General features: G+C 40.9%; 1 protein-coding gene across 1 annotated transcript in view; it reads left to right on the forward strand.

Moving 5' to 3' along the window:
* Nucleotides 1–18112, forward strand: part of LOC126473843 (drebrin-like protein B) — a 211286-nt gene that overhangs the window by 136123 nt on the left and 57051 nt on the right. Inside the window, exon 8 of the mRNA XM_050101173.1 lies at nt 15518–15573. Coding sequence (XP_049957130.1) covers nt 15518–15573 — 56 coding nt within the window. The remainder of the gene's footprint in view (nt 1–15517; nt 15574–18112) is intronic.

Genomic DNA, 18112 nt, shown 5'->3' on the forward strand with positions numbered 1-18112 from the left:
TGTTCTGACAAGCCTATGCATGATAAAAGAAATATAAAGGACATCATTGACATAAATAAAATAGGTACAGATGAGTGGCTTTCTGGGATGTTAGCTAGCATGCGGTGCTATCGCCCGAAATGTTGTTTGTTGAAATAATATGCAGTGTTGAAAAGGTTCAGAGGTTCATTGTGATTCAGAGGTTCATTATGAAATTGTTTAGTCAGTGTGAAATATTAACTTCTGTAGTTTTAAAGTTATTGAAAATATTTTGTGTCATTGGATGTGCCTCATTTTTCTGAGGTGACAAAGGCATTCAGATTTGCTTTGATACTTATCTATAAATTATTATAGATTGTCGAAGAGCTATAAGACGTCCTCCTTGAGCTTGTCTGGCACTCTGCCATTTTTGGTGCATCCCATGCACAAAGGCCATTCGAGCAACAGCTTCACAAGTTTCCAGCTTTGAGATTTACCCATTTCTGATCATGCTGCTTGTCTTTGTACATAGATTCATCTGTACTAGTCACCTATCTGGACCAGCTATGGTATGCCTTGAGCACTGGGTCTGGTAGCACTCAGCTGTACAGCAAATTCGTCTTACTTCGTATCAATACTGGGCTCCCGATTGGCTCGCCTACATATGTGTAACATTATGTTCTGCAGCTTTCTGTTGATACAGCCACGAGAATTGAGTAATGTTATTATTATTCAGAATTGTTACTAGCTGCAGTTGAGTTGTATCTTTTTTTCCTTGTATTCATTGAATTTTCTGCAAAATTTATAAAACTAATGTTTCTGATCAACATTGTACTTCACTCAGGAACTTATTATTGACTGAAGAAAAGATGGTTATAAAGAAATGTCTTATACCGGAACTTATAAGCAGAACTGTCTTTTATTGTTTGAGTTACATGCTCTAGTTGCTACAGAAAAAGAAACTGTTAGCACATCTTTCATTAATACAGTAAATACAATTTTTGAAACTTCAAGGAATTTGCGTAATACCGGTGTGCGGTCTGCTTCACGTCTGGCCAGGCTGAATTCTTTTCACTCCGTGGATGATTAGACTTGCTCATGAATCATTTCACAACAATAACAAGTAAAATTAATATTCCCTTAAGCAGATTTCCCTTTTATAACTCTCCATACAATTACAATGGTGGTTTTGAGAAGTCTGGTAAATTTCTATGAAAGAATTGAACATGTTTGTTGTGCTTTCATGGTTGGTAAGCTTGACTATTCCAAGGATCATGTAAAGAATTTCAAGAATGTACAGAATACAGTTCATTGTCGACAGCTGTCTGTATTGCTCAGTGTGTCGACTGTGATTGAAAATGGATAAAACTGAGTTTCATACTGTTATTAATAACGTTTTTATTTAAAGGGTTTGACTGCCGCACATATCTAAACAGAACTGGATGAAGTTCTTACATAATCTGAACCATTGTAGAAGTATATTTACTTTTGGATTAATGATTTTGAATGTTGTTGGACAAGCACCAAAGACGAAGCCTGCTCCAGCCATCCAATTGAAGTCACCACAAAGGAAACCATCGACAAAATCTATGAAGTGGTAGCGCAAGACCCCTGAATAAACATTCATGAGATTTCTGAGACTGTAGGCATCTCAACTGAGCGAGTGCATAATAACCTGCATGGAAAATTGGCTATGAAGAAACTATGTGTGAGATAGGTTGTGCGATTGCTCACTGCCAGCCGAAAGCACATCTTGCACAACATTTCAAAATGATGTATGCCGATGTTTAGTCGCATTCCACACGACTTTTAATTCTGATTTCTGAATGTTGAGACCTGGATCCATCATTGTGCACCAGAGTCAAAATGGCAGTCAAAACAATGGACAAATACTGATGAAAGTGCAGCAAAGAAGGCAGAGACAATTTTTTCAGCTGATACGGTGATGGCCAGTGTTTTTTGGGCTTTCCAAGGAATAATCCTCATAGATTACATGGAAAAAAGCAGAACCATAACCAGACCTTATTATGCTTCATTGTTGGATCATTTGAAACTTACATTTGCTGATAAAAGATCAATGGTGTCATGCAAAACAGTGCTCTCACTAGGATAATACACTAGCACATGTATCAGTGATAATGATGGCGAAAGTGCATGAATTGAGCTTTCAGATGGTTCCTCATCCCAAAGTGACTGCTTTCATTTCCTAACTTGAAACATTGGCTGAATGGAAGAAATTTTCATTGAATTAGGAAGTAATAGTTGCAGTCAATGAGTATTCTGCAGTGTTTGACAGAACATATGATGATAGAAAGAAAGAGCTGGACGATTGCTAGACCAAGTGTGTACCCCCCAAAGTAGACTATGTCGAGAAGTAAGGTGAATTGCTTAAAAAAAAAAAAAAAAAAAAAAAAAAAAAAAAAAAAAAAAAAAAAAAAAAAAAAACTTTTTTTTTCTTGCTTTTCTACCAGACTCGTCAAACCACTCTTGTATTAGCTTTGTGTAAGTATAAGCAGGCAAACTTTGCTGTGTAAATTGAAGATTGTTATAATGTAAAATTTTAGATTGTGCTGTACTGTCACAGATCCCCCTCCTCTCGGTGAGTAAGTGTAGCTTGTGACTTTTCCAAATCAACACAGGCAATTAGTTTGCCTTGACATAGAGTCTAACCGAAACAGTATTCTAATATACACTGATGAACCAAAACAAGTGACCACTACCCACTGTGAAACTAAATGCCACCTCGTAACATTACGAGCACTTAACACAGTAAGGAAAGTGTGTAAGAGGAGCAAGGACAAATGGGGATCATCCTGTTAATGGTAAAGGTTGCAAATGGAGAAATTCAGAGACATAAGTAATTTTGGTGAAGGACAGATTGTTATGGCCCTGCACCTGAGAATGTGCATCATGGAAATAGCAAAGCTGGTTGACTGTTCATGTACCACTTTTGTGAACATCTGTGGAAAGTGGCAGAAGAGCTACAAAACCACTTCATTACAGAATGTGGAGGTCATTTATGCCTACTCTGTAAAGCAGGATAGGTGGTGAGCTGTGCAGTATACAGTGCTGGTGCAAGCAAAAGTGTTTCCGAGGACACCTTTCAGCACACATTGTTGGACATAGTGTTACACTGCAGGTGACCCCTGTTTGTTCCCATGTTGACTCGGTGATATCATCAATTACAGTGAACATGATGGGATAATGGAGAGTGGGCCGTGAATCAATGAAAATATGTCAGCTGGTTAGAAGAATCACGTTTCTTGTTATCACCAGGTCACTGGTTGTATCTGGATGTGACGTTATACAGGCGAACAGCTGCTTGAAACATGCAGTGAACCATGAATACGATACAGCGGTGGCAATATTATGCTGTGGGAACATTCACCTTTGCGCCCATGAGACGTGGCAGTAGTCAAAGGGACTGAGAGAGCTGTGGACGAGGCGAATATTGCTGCTAACCATCTGCATCCCTTCATGCTTGATGTCTTCCTTGACAGTAAGGGAATCTTTCAGGTGGATAACTCTTTGTGTCACAAAGCCTGAATCATGCTACAGTGGTTTGAGAAGTAAGGTAGTGAACTTGAGTTGGTGCCTTGGCCACCAAATTCACTTGACCTGAGTCCAGTGGAACACATGTTAGTCCAAATTCATGCCATGAAGAGTTGTTGCTATATAAGAGGGTGGTTTGAAAAGTTCTTGGAATCACCACAAGAGGTCAGTGCTAGCCCAACGAGTCTTTCACGTGGTATTCATTGCCTGTAAACACGTGCCACATCAGTGCTCTTGGAAGAGAGCTGAGGCAGTGAAGTGGCTCTGTTGTTGTACCCGCATAGTGATTTGCGAAGATGGAAAAAATTGAGATTTGAGCAGTGACTAAGTGCTTCATAAAGAAAGGTATGAAAGCAAAGGACATTCATGCTGATTTCCCGTATACACTTGGGGGGGGGGGGGGGGCCTGCTCCTTCAATTCAACTGTTGCCAAGTGGACAAATGAAATTAAATTTGGCCAGGATAGCTTATATGATGATCTAAGCAGTGGTCGGCCAAGATGTGTCACTATTGCAGACATCATTGCAAAATTGCACAAAGTGATAATGGATGATCGCCAATTGAAAGTGCGTGAAATTGCTCACGCTTGCCAGATGTCATCTGAAAGGGTATATCATGTTTTAACTGGAGAATTAGAAATGAAAAAATTATCTGCAAGATGGGTGCCACGACTCTTGATATTGGATCAAAACCGCATGAGAATGGACATATCAGAACAATGTTATAGAAGAATCTTGGGTGCACTACTATACCCCAGAGACAAAACAACAGTCAAAGCAGTGGAAATATGTTGATTCTCTGCCACCAAAGAGAGCAAAGACAATTCCTTCAGCAGGAAAGGTCATGGCATCAGTGTTCTGCAATAGAAAGGGGATTCCGTTCGTAGATTATCTCCCCACTGGGCAAACAATTACTGGAGAATACTATGCTAACCGCCTGGACAAGTTGCAACAAAAGATATGCAAAAAAAGGCCAGGTTTAGCAAGGCAGAAAGTCATCTTCCATCAAGACAACGCATGCCCGCGCACACGTGAAGTTGCCGTGGCAAAATTACACGAACTAAGGTATGAGTTGTTGCAACACTCATCTTATTCACCCGATATGGCTCTATCAGATTTCCATCTCTTCTCAAAACTGAAACATTTTCTTGGTGGACGAAGATTCACTTCAAACAAAGAATTGATAGCTGGAGTTGACAACTATTTTGCAGGCCTGGGGGAAACTCATTTTCGAGATGGGATCAAGGCACTGGAACATCGTTGGACCAAGGGCATTAATCTACAAGGAGACTACATTGAAAAATAAAAAAAGTTTCAGTGATGTAAGTACTTTTTTCTATTCCATTCCGAGAACTTTTCAAACCACCCTCGTACTTATTAAGCAAGTAGCTATGATGTTATGGCTCATGAGTGTATGTTGAATGAAGTGCGACCCATAAAATCTAAAAATAAATTAATACATTAGCACAAAAGCACAAACAAATTAAAATTATTGGTTGTATGTTTTTATAAAACATACCACTAAAATAAGAGATATAACTTATCAAACCCTAAACCAGAATCACAAATAAGTGTGTATCATTGAACACAAGAATTTCATTTTCTGTTCAATTTTAAAACAAATAGTTCTCACAGAATATAACAACAGGAAGGATTATGCATATCCCTAAGCACATAAGAAGGATTTAAAAAACTTTAACCTTTTCGTTTCACTACTTAATGAGTTCAAGAACAGGACCTAAAAGGACTGTACTTGTAATAATTTATAAACTGGTGTACTATAATTGCTCATCAGAAGTAATGCAAATAGCGGTGGTGGTGATGGTCGTGGTCATCATGCTCTTAGGGCACATACCAGCTGAGTTATTAGCACATTTTCTGTTTTTCACAATTTGACTTGCATGAATAAGAGATTTGAAATGATACATGTGTGTATGCTTTTATACACAGGTATCCACTGAAGCACCAAAGAAATTTGTATAGGCGTGTGTATTCAAATACAGAGATAAGTAAACAGGCAGAATACGGCACTGTGGTTGGAAACGCCTATATAGGACAGCAAGTGTCTGGTACAGTTGTTAGATCGGTTACTGCTGCTACAGTGGTAGGTTATCAAGATTTAAGTGGATTTGAATGTGGCGTTATAGTTGGCGCACGTTGATGGGGCACAGCATCTCCAAGGTAGCAGAGAAGCGAGGATTTTCCTGCATGACCATTTCACGAGTGTACCGTGAATATCAAGGATCCAGTAAAACATCAAATCTACGATGTCACGACAGCCAGAAAAAGATCCTGCAAGAATGGGACCATCAACAACTGAATCTGTCACATTTAGTGTGACAGAAGTGCAACCTTTCCACAAATTGTTGTAGATTTCAATGCTGGGCCATCAACAAATATCAGCGTGTGATCCATTCAACGAAACATCATCAGTATGGGCTTTTGGAGCTGAACGCCCACTTGTGTACCATAGATGACTGCATGACATAAAGCTTCATGCCTTGCCTGGACCTGTCAACACCGATGTTGAACTGTTGATGACTGGAAACATGTCTCGTCGGATGAGTCTCATTTCAATTTGTATCAGACAGATGGACATGCACAGGTATGGAGACAACCTCATGAATCCATGACCCTGCATCTCAGCAGGAGACTGTTCAAGCTGATGGAGTCTTTGTAATGGTGTGGGGCGTGTGCAGTTGGAGTGAAACGGGACCTCTGATACGTCTTGATGCAACTCTGATAGGTGACAAGTACATAAGTATCCTGTCTGATCACCTGCATCCATTCTTGTCCATTGTGCATTCCAATGGACTTGGGCAATTCCATCAAGACAATATGACACATCACATATCCAGAATTGCTACAAAGTGGCTCCAGGAACACTGTCCTGAGTTTAAACACTTCCACTGGCCACCAAACTCTCTAAACCCTTCCTCTGGACACCAAACTCCCTAGACATGAACATTATTGAGCATATCAGCGATGCCTTACAACATGCTGTTCAGAAGAGATCTCCCCTCATACTCTTGTGAATTTATGGACAGCCCTGTAGGATTCATTCTGTCAGTTCCCTCCAGCACTACTTCGGACACAAGTCAAGTCCATTCCGTGTCGTGTTGCAGCACTTCTGCATGCTCGCAAGGTCCCCACATGGTATTTGGCAGGTGTACCAGTTTCGTTGGCTTTTCAGTTTAAAAGAAACCCAGTCTTCGTACAAATTTATGTCTAGGAAGTAAGGGAAAAAAGAGACGGGGTCAGTCATAGGTACAGTGAGAGAAACAGAGAGCTGAAATGAATGTGTGGGGCCCTGCCCACTCGTCTATTATAGGGTGCTAAAGGATGCTGCATTCTCAGATAGCTATACAACAATTCAAGCAAATCACATTAATGATTTTTATTACAATAAAGTACATTGACAATACTTAACTTTGGTTTACAAGAAGTGTTGCAAGTAAGGGGTGATATGCAAACAATCAGTGTCCTTTGCTATATACAATGTTCATGCAAATTTGTCACACAGTTTGTGGATCACTAATAACTGCTATCGTAGTGCTCTCTTCTAAGGCATGGTTTCTACTAATGTCCGTCTTCTACTCTGGCCAAGGCTGGCAGGAGCGGCCCTTATATAGTCTTCTTGTAGAGGCTGCTCCTGCCGTGATGACGTCCTAGTCAGCATGCTATTGGCTGACTTCATCTCACAGCCCTTTCTGCTCTTGTGTTCTTCATCTTCATGCTGGCACTTGTTGTTAGGCCATAACATTCCTCCTCCTCCACCCCCCCCCCCCCCCCCAAAGCGAGGGCCGTCCTTGTGTAGGGAGTGCGACCATGGCAGGGGAGGTAGGAGGGTGGGCGCACTGCTCAACCGGAAGCTGTGGCTGCAAGGGACGTCCAGCTTCCAGTCATACCCTGCCATCCGGCCTTCACCCTGGTGGAAACATCCCCTGGGAAATGACCAGAAGGATACGTGTCTACCTCCTCTTGCCATGAACCAGATGAATAAGGCAGTGACTGCTGCAATGTCGGCAGCTCCAGCTCCATCGGTAGGACAAGAGGAGGTGGAGGAGGCGAAGCCTCAGTCCTCGTGGGGTCATCCCGCGGTGTCATGGTGACACCCTCTGGTGGCTGCCATGGCTGCACAATCCTCTGGATCTGTGAATCAGGGGAAAGAGGCACTGAAAGATCATTGTGCATGTGAAGGCATGAATTTGATTTTGTTGTCAGAGCTGCAAGCACCTGGACCGGAAACAAGATAAATGCAAGCCCCAAGTTGACGGCAATCTCACCTTGCACCCACCATCTGCTGCCACTAAAAACCCTGTAAAAGACAATATTAAGCAGTGCGCAGCGATACTTGTGGCCTTCCTGCGGTGCTGGATGCTGAGGAGAGTGGAGCAGTGTCCGATGGCAGCGGCCGTGAAGCGATTCCACCAAAGGTGGTCTATCTCATGGGTGCGAATGATAGGAAGCGAGAAACAGTTGCAATGCTTGATCCCTATTGAGAGTGGAGCGAAGTTTGGCCATCTGCTGCTTGAAGGTTCTGATAAAACATTCCACTTCACTGTTTGACTGTGGATGGAACGGTGCACTAGTTAGATGGTGTATGCCGTTGCATTCACAGAATGTTTCAAATTCATTTCATGTGAACTGAGTGAACGTGACATTGTCGAGTTCATTGGCACTCTGAAAGGAAATTTGCTATACGAGTCAACCACAGTCAAACAGCAAGTGTTCCAAAAAGGTACTGCAAAGTCTATGTGCACACGTTGCCATGGCAATTGTGACTTAGGCGAAGCAGAGAATTTTTGTGGCATAGCGGACTTATTTCCCACACATGCATGACACTGTGATGTCATGTGTTCTATTTGGGTGTCCATACCCTGTCAAGTACAGTGTCAACATGCTAACTGTTTCATACGAACAATCCCCCAGTGTCCTTGGTGAAGTAACTGCAACACTTCTTTTTGCAAAGCTTTAAGGATCACCACACGTGACTGTCCATAATCATTTTGAACAAGTATCACTCCTTTCTGAACAGTTAGGCTATGCCAACGAGCAAAGTATTGGTGCACTACAGAGTTCTTTATGCTACGCAAGGAACGAGGCCAAGATGTGCGAATGTATGTTAACAAAATGTTCAAATCTGAATCAAATTCCATGGCCTGTGCAATTTTTCTATAGTTCAGCAGAAAAGATTGATGCATTTCAGAATCCTGAGCATCAATGTGACAACAAATTGCAACAGAAGCATCAAAGTCTGTATCAGTGCTAAATGGAAGATGTGAAAGTGCGTCCGCATTACCATGTTTAGCCATTAGACGATACACAATCTCATACTTGTACTGAGACAACAGCAAAGCCCATCTTTGCAGTTTTTGGGCAGTTCGTACAGGAACCAGTTTCATCGAATGAAACAAGGACTGCAAAGGCTTGTGATCTGTTACTAATTAGAATTTTCTGCCATACAAATAGTGGTGGAATTTAGTGACACCATACACAATAGCCAAAATTGAGAAAGACTCAATTTGTGAATAGTTACACTGAGCTTTGGACAAGACTTTTGATGCGAAAACAATAGATTTTAAAAAAATCACACTTGACCAGTCTACACTTTAGTTCTGCTGCAGATAACACATAAAACAAAGCACAAAAATTTGCAATATGTTCTTTAGGTGTACGACCTGCAACGACAATGTCACTTTGGTACTTGTGCAGTCAGCTGTTCCAAATACCGTTGGAAAATGGCAGGTGTGGAAGCACTGCCAAAAGCAAATGCAAATATTTAAGCAAGCCCAAATGAGTATTTACTACACACACTTTTTGAGATTCATAATCTAGAAGTATTTGAAGATACGCGTCGTGCAAATCAATTTTTGAAAAGTAGTGCCTGGCACCTAATTTGTTCATGAGATCCTCTGGCCGTGGCAACAGATAAGTATCAATCACAGTTTGTGGGTTGACTGTGGACTTGAAGTCAACACAGAGGCGAATGTGACCTGAAGGTTTGGGGAGCAAAACCAGTGGACTTGGCCATTGATTAGCTGATATGGGTGCAATAACTCCGCTATCTTGCAACTCTTTATGTTCATTGGCAACTTTGTGCTGGGCTAGAATTGCAATGGGAACAATTCTGGCCCAGCAAAATTTTGGCTGAGCTTTATCTTTCATAGTAATAGGAGCAACAAAATTGATAGCCTTACCTAAATATTCTGAAAAGAGTTCCAGGAATTACTTTAACAAGCTAGCTAAACTGCATTTTGCATTGAATGCAAACACTGACAACACATTGTTCTGAATATTAAAGCCAAACAAATCAAAAGAATCAAGACCAAATATGTTCTCACACCCATGTGATTGTAGCACTGTATAAGAAACTGGCTGCTTATGTGAGCAATACATGATAGGCAAAGTACATTTTCCGAAAAAGGGAGTGTTTTGTCCATTATAAGTTGTCTGTTGCGTGCTAGTTTTACACAGGCGTGGGGAGCCAACAGTTCATGTTCATTATGATTCAGCAATGTAACAGAGGCACCCATGTCCAACTGAAATTTCACGTTTCCCACAAAGAAGTAAATGAACAAAAAGTTTGTTCAGCTTGTGTATCACTGAAGAAACTGCATGCCTCTTGCAGATTTGGAATAAATGCTTATGTTTGTTCCATGGCAAACATACAGTCTGTACATTTCCTTTCCATCTACAAGCATAACACTGAGCTTGTTGGGAGGGACAATCTTTGGCGTTTGTGCCTTGAATAACACCGAGCGCAAGACTTAGTTCTGTTCGCATGTTTAGCAGCCTGTTTAGCGAACCGCTTATGTGGCGTGCAGCGTTGTTTACTCGGCATGGCCAGTGCAAGCTGCCGCCGAGTGGGCCGATCACAAATAAGGGACTCAACCTGGCAAATAGCTGGCTGCTTAAATTTAATGGCTGACAGAGCACCGGAATTATACTGATCTAGTATTTGCTATACCTGCTGAAATGATGGATTGTACTGTTTCAGAATCTGTTCTCTGAGTTTGGCATCAGGGACATTGTACACAATCACATCATGTAACATAACATCTGAAGCACTGCAAGCACATTTGAACTTGCATTTCCTTGTAATAACCTGCAAACCTGTTACCCACTCACAATGTTTGTTCTGGCCATTTTTTGCGGTTAAAAAATTGATACCTAGCCACTACCCCATTCATTTGTTGGTCATAATAATTAGTTAGTGACTCAACCAATTGGCCGTAAGCAAGTTCACTAGGAGTGGCGTTGGAAACATCTTCTGAGTTAAGCAGAACACTCCACTTCCTACCATGGATAATACATATGGAAGTTTCTCAGTACCTGGTACGTTGTTTGCTAGTAGATGTGCCTCAAACAGAGACAACCACTGGAGCCATTCCTCTTCTTGTTCAGAAAACTGTTGAAAAGATAGTATAGCAGCTGGAGTAGCTGATGTTTGTTCCATCAGACATGCAGCATTGGCTAGTAGCTGCCGCACCGTGTTGAGTAACGTAGACATTTGCTGTGTCTGGAACTGAAACATCTGCATTAGCTGTGTGGCATTGTAACACTTGCGGGTGTGGTGCCTGAACAGGGGGCGGGATAGGTGGGGTGGGCATGTTGGAAGTGACCAATGCAACAGACAGGCAAGACAAGCAAGCAAAATAAGGACAAAAGCAAATAAAATTTCTGCAATGCCCATCTGAAAAACTGATTAGCGGTAGTATCACGTACACCAGGTATAAAAGGCCATTGCGTTGGTGGAGCTGTCATTTGTACTCAGATGATTCATGCAAAAAGGTTTTCAACATGATTATGACCACACTATGGCAATTTAGACTTAGTGTGCGGAATGGTAATTGGAGCTAGGAGCTAGACACATGGTACATTCCATTTTGGAAATCATTAGGTACCTCAATATTCTGAGACCCACAGTTTCAAGAGTGTGCCAAGAATACCAAGTTTCAGGCATTACCTGTCGCAATAGACAACACAGCGGCTGACGACCTTCACTTAACAAGCAAGAACAGTGGCATTTGCAGAGTTGTCAGTGCTAATAGACAAGCAACAGTGCATGAAATAACTGCAGAAATCAATTTGGGATGTATGACGAACATGTCCATTAATGGACAGTGCAGTGGAATGAGGTGTTATTGAGCTATGGCTGCAGATGGCCAATGCAAATACTTTTACCAACAGCATGACATCACCTTCAGTGCCTCTCATGGACTTGTGACCATATCAGTTGGATCCTAGAAAACCACAGTCAGATGAGTCCCGTTTTCAGCTGGTAAGAGCTGCTGGTAGGGTATGAGCGTGGCAGAGTCCCCATGAAGCCATGGACTCAAGCAAGTTGTCAACAAGGCACAGAGCAAGCTGGTGGTGGCTCTATAATGGTTTGGGCTGTGTTTACATTGAGTGGACTGAGCTGGTCATTGACTGGAAAAGGTTATGTTTGGCTACTTGGAGACCATTTGTAGCCATTCATGAACTTCATATTTCCAAATGATCAAGACGTGTTACCAGGCTACAGTTATTCGCAATTGGTGTGAAGAACATTCTGGACAACTTGAGTGAACAATTTGGCCACCTAGATCACCCCACATGAATCCCATTGAACATTTATGGGACATAATCGAGATGTCAGTTTGTGTATACATTGTGCACTGGCAATGTGCACTGGCAACACTTTCACTGTTATGGATGGCCGTAGAGGCAGCATGGCTCAGTATTTCTGCAGGGGACTTCCGACAACTTGTTGAGTCCATACCATGCCGAGTTGCTGAACTATACCAGTCAAAAGTAAGTCCGACACTATATTAGGAGTTATCCCATGACTATTTGCACCTCAGTGTATGCTGTTAATGGTTCTTGGAAAATTTTTAAGACTTAAAACATTCCATTGAGGGTCGCCATTCTCCTGGATATATCACCTTGGGAGGACATTGATACCTCTTAACCAACATTCTACAACAAAGGACACACTATAATGGTAAGGCATGCCTGAAATACCCATTTTTCCTATTATTGGATGATATTGCATTAATAGATAGGGTGGTAGGCTTTTTCAGTTGCAAAATGTATTTCTATTAAAATTTTCTGTGGAAGAAAGTCGAAGTGAAATACATTTACAAATTCAGTGTCACATGTCTTGTAACCCAGCCGAAGATGACTGAGAAGTCTTCTGGATTCTAGAGGTCACATGAAAGAGTTGTTCATAATCTGTTCTAATGTCATCCTTGTAGATAATAAGAGAGCTATATTAAGAATAACTACTGGGGTTGATGCAATCCATCCTTCATTCAGGAATGAAATTATGACTATGTCCCTTTGGGAATCAGTATATTATCCTTCAAGCCAAAGTGTGTTAAAACCAGGAGAACATAAACTTAGGATGTGAAATGCAGGTGTCCTGATATACCATAGTGCACTTTGGATCTGGCACGGTGCAGTGAAGCATAGATATAGCATGCTCTAAATCTCCTAATAACAAAGATGGTTGTACATTCATTCATTCATACATTGTGTTCCTTAAATCCTACCATTAAGGATATCCTTCAGTGATATGTAATGAGGCAAGTTATATGTCAACAGGCACAGTCTGCCTCTCCTGACTACTTCTATAAAGTATACCAATGACAGATTGTTAATTGACACTAATCTACTCAAACCAGTACTAATAGTAATTGCATCCAGAATACTTTATATTTGTATGTTATATAAAAACAGTGACTTTGAAAAAGGCACTCTCCACTTCTCCTACACTACTCAGCTTCAGTTTGACGTGTAACCTGTAGCTCACAGAGAGGCACATGTTCCACCTATTCCTCAAGGTCAAAAAAAAGATGATCATGTAAAAGCACAAATAGCTTAGTGGTAGGTGAGAGCATCCCACTGTTCGAGGTTGTTATAATTTGTAAATGAAATCCATGAAACAGGATGTATACAGAATGTCTACAAGGCACGACAGCACCCTAGCAGACCTATTTGCTGTGTGGAGGTTTAATAGTGCTGGAAAACAATTGGTTTATTCATTACTAAGCTGAACTTTGGTCCCTAGATGTGACAGATACATTTAGATGTGTATTGATGTAATGTCTCAGAAATTCAAGATGTGTTAAAGTATGGAGGTTGGAACTTAAATAGTGGCAACTATTTGTTCACAACCAATACAAAAGAGTTACATGTTTTCACCTGTTACTGTCCTTCAGTGTAGTCACCAGCATTGTGTAGAACCCATTGTCCTTCAATGTAGTCACCAGTGTTGTGTGGAACCCGTTGCCACTGATGTGGAAGGCATAGTATACCGTTAGCAGAGTCGATAGTGTGAATGGAGCAGTCTAAAGCTATGGTGATTCTCATGTACTACTGTGATGGTGTTATCCTAACGCAATATCTTCCTCCAAAGCGGACCATCAGTGCACAGTATTACTGTTCATTTTTGGAGCATAACCTGTGACCAGCATTGCGAAAGAAGCAGTGACACCTTCTGCACAATCCATCATAAGATTCACTCATAACTAGAGTTCTCTTCTCGTAACATGTTACCCCACTGACTACAGGTGACTTACTGTTATGTGCAACTGCACATATCAGTAGCTTTGTTGTGGCGAGTGATGGTAAGTAAGCAAGCTACTGTACATGCAATAACATCAGCTGCCTGCATGTGTCTACCTGTTTGGGTATGCATAGTTCATGATGTGCGCCCCTCTCTCCCCCACCCCTGCTGTCTGAATGCACAATGCATCAACATGCAGTGCGTACAGGGAGGCATGGGAAGGAGCGCGCACCTATGCACCTTGCTACTGAAGTGAGTATACAGTATACAATGTGTACATTATGCAGAAAATATTGTGGGCATATGGATTAAATATAGTGAAGATTGTATAAGCATTGTATTCATTACTTTGAATCTCATCGCACAGCACAAATCGGCTAGTAAAAGCATTTTCACAAATATGATAAAAATTGAAAGTCAAACAGTAACAAGCTGCTTTAGAAGTAGCTTATGTTGTTCTTCAGGTTTCAAACTATCTCCATACCATATTTCTTCAAAATCAGTTCAGCAGACAGAGTTACTTTCGCATTTATAAAATTAAAATGCATAAAACTTTCAGTTAGGACATCTTTTTTTTCTCTGTGATCAGATTTAGGTGAAACAAAACCATATGGTGTCGCAAGCTATGCTCAGATTTCCTCTGAAAGCACCAAGAAAGAGATTAGCATGTTCAAATGGAGAAACAGATAGAGATGGTGGTGTTAAAGAAAACTTTAAATCTATGATCAGATTTTGATGAAACAAAGCCAATCCTGTGCCGCAAGCTATGCTCAAGTTACATGCAAAAACACCATGAAAATTCACCTAGTAATTTTGAAGGTTAGCATGTTCAGACAGACAATACAAATTTAGTGAAACTTTAAATTACAATATCTTTGCTCCATGATCTGATTTTGACAAACTAAAGCCTAAACATTGCCCCAGGCTATGCTCAAGTTACGTGCAAAAACCCCATGAAAATTCATCTAGTAGTTTTCGAGAAGTGTCTTCAGACAGACAGACATGACAGTTTTACGGATTTACTATTAGTACAGATCGTAAAAATCTACGTAGTCATCTTCAACACACAGGGCTTTCAATTGTTTTCTCACTTTAATAGAATTACCTGTTTAGGTGATTACAATAAATATTTCGGTAGGGGGGGGGGGGACTTTGTATGCCGTGAAATAGTAGTTTTGTACCAATCCAAATGTTACATGTTATGTTATTGAATAGGAATGTTTTCACAACCAATCTTATTTGAAGAACATAACAATTCATCACCACCAAGAGCTGCTAGGTGTGTGTGTGTGTGTGTGTGTGTGTGTGTGTGTGTGTATACCACCATTTAAAAAAGCTAATTTTGTATATTTTATCTCAGCTTCAAATTTTGTTAGCTATTTTTCTGTGTAGACACTAAAGACAGCATAGTTTCATTGCATATATTTTCAGAAAAACTTCTGTTTCCTTTTTTCAGAGCAGAGTCCTGTGAAAGTTCCAGAAATGTTTAAATCTGAGGCTGTGCAAGAAGAGGTACGTTTACTGCCAACATGTGGTGTATACATTTTCTACAGTCATGTTATCATTATAATATTGTGTACCATATTCCCATAGTTGAGTTTGGTTGTAGATTTATTTGCATAAATATCGGTGGATGAACCAAAGTTGACAATTATTTTTATGACAAAAGTAACTGAACCTAAATGTTTTAGCAGATCTGCTATATGGTTTTCCCAGTTTAATGTTTCCGGAATATGCACTCTGAAGAACTTGGCACTTTCATCCCTGCTTTTTAATTTTTTTGTTGATAAAGTACACTCATTATAGGTGGGGTATTTTTCACGGAATAAAACTGGGTGGGCTGTGGTTTTAAAAGTTTAAAACTAGTGTTTGTGTATATCCCTTTTCTTAAAAAAAGATATCTGTGCCTTAAGTTCACTAGAACTTACAAAATCCCTTAGCGTCTCTCCATTATTGTTAATTATGCTTTCTCCAAAAGAACCTAAGGAATTAGAAACACATCTGTTGCCTATTCTTGCATTAATCTCCAATTATGACAGTCGGACAAGTATTTGCAAATATGTTAACAACTTTTGTAACTTTTTATAAAATTGTTCCAATTCTTCTGCATTGCCCTCCTCTGGGGCATAGACACAGGTTATGGTAAGCATTCCTCTTAGATGTTTTAGACATAGCAGCATAATTCTTTCTAACATCTTTTTATTATAATATCAGTCCTTGTAGAAAATTCATCTTGCTTTACTATAAATGTTCGATGTGTAATTAAATCAGATGGAGGGAAATTTTCCAATCTCATAGTCAATGAACATAATGCAGAATCAAGACAAGCAATAGCAACAGTAAGCTGAGCTTGACCAGCTTGAACTTCAACATCAGTCAATGCAAAATCAATCCAGCCACCACAAAATGGTGATGGCCGATGTTTATAATAGTAGCAACATTCATATTAAAGGTAATCTCAACATATAAAATAGTCTTGTAAATAGTAGGGTGCCAGAGGAACACACAATGTCTCAGTGAATGAGTAATAGTGCAAGAGTGGTTACTTATATAGCAAAGCGCCAATTGCTGTCTGTCTGCTGCTGGGCCACCCCACTGTAAAATATTATATACACATTAGAATAAGTTTTGCATCACACCTGTTCCCAGAGCTCCTGAAGATAGATGTTGGCTATGGATATTTTATCACAGACACAGTCCCTTTGACTGCTCAGAGATATCACTAAACCCACCCAAAGACGTAAACAACCATGCATGAGCAGCGCCTATTAGACAGAGAGGGTCCTACAGCCGATCAGTTCCAGTCATTCCACCAGGAAGGATGTACACAGCTTGTGTTGTGTGTAGTTCACCCATGCCTAGACGGTCAGTACCATGGTTCGATCGCATACGCATTGTTACTTTGTGTCAGGAAGGGCTCTCAACAAGGGAAGTGTCCATGCATCTCGGTGTGAACCAAAGTGATGTTGTTCAGACATGGAACTGTCAATGACATGCCTCGCTCAGGCTGCCCAAGGATTACTACTGCAGATGCCGAATGGATCGCTCAGGATTGGCATCATGTTCTCTTCACCAATGAGTGTCGCATATGCCTTCAACCAGACAGTCATTGGAGACATGTTTGGAGGCAACCTGGTCAGGCTGAACGCCTTAGGTACTCTGTCCAGCGAGTGCAGCAAGGTGGAGGTCCCCTCATGTTTTGTGGTGTCATCATGAGGGGCCGATGTATGCCGCCGGTGGTCATGGAAGGCACCATAATGGCTGTACAATACCTGAATGCCATCCTTTTACCGTTAGTGCAACCATATCGGCAGCATGTTGGCGAGGCATTCATTTTCATAGACGACAATTCGCACCCCCATCGTACACATCTTGTGAATGACTTCCTTCAGGATAATGACATCGTTCTACTAGAGTGGCCAGCATGTTCTCCAGACATGAACCCTATCAAACATGCCCGGGATAGATTGAAAAGGGCTGTTTATGGATGACATGACCCACCGGCCACTCTGAGGCCTCTACGCCGAATCGCTGTTGAGGAGTGGGACAATCTGGACCTACAGTGCCTTGATGAACTTGTGGATGGTATGCAACGACGAATACAGCCATGCATCAGTGCAACAGGACATGCTACTGGGTATTAGAGGTATCGGAGTGTATAGCAATTTGGACCACTACCTCTGAAGGTCTCACTGTATGTTGGTACAACATGCAATGTGTGATCTTCATGAGCATTAAAAAGAACGGTAATAATGTTTATGTTGATCTCTATTCCAATTTTCTGTACAGGTTCCGGAACTCTCAGAACTGATGTGATGCAAAACTTTTTTTGATGCATGTTTAATCCTCCAAATATTTGCTACCCTGAAGCTTTCACAGATAAAGGCAGGTCCACACCCAAAATTTTCAACAGTCTTACTAATTCATTTTTTTTATTAGTTACTGATCTAACATTCCAAGCCCCAAGGCTATTCTAGTTTCTGCCAGTAATGTACTTTTCCCCTGAGCTTTCACAGATAAAGGCAGGTCCACACCCAAAATGTTCAACAGT

This window comes from Schistocerca serialis, chromosome 4 (assembly GCF_023864345.2).
Source record: "Schistocerca serialis cubense isolate TAMUIC-IGC-003099 chromosome 4, iqSchSeri2.2, whole genome shotgun sequence".
Taxonomy (NCBI): Eukaryota; Metazoa; Arthropoda; class Insecta; order Orthoptera; family Acrididae; genus Schistocerca; species Schistocerca serialis.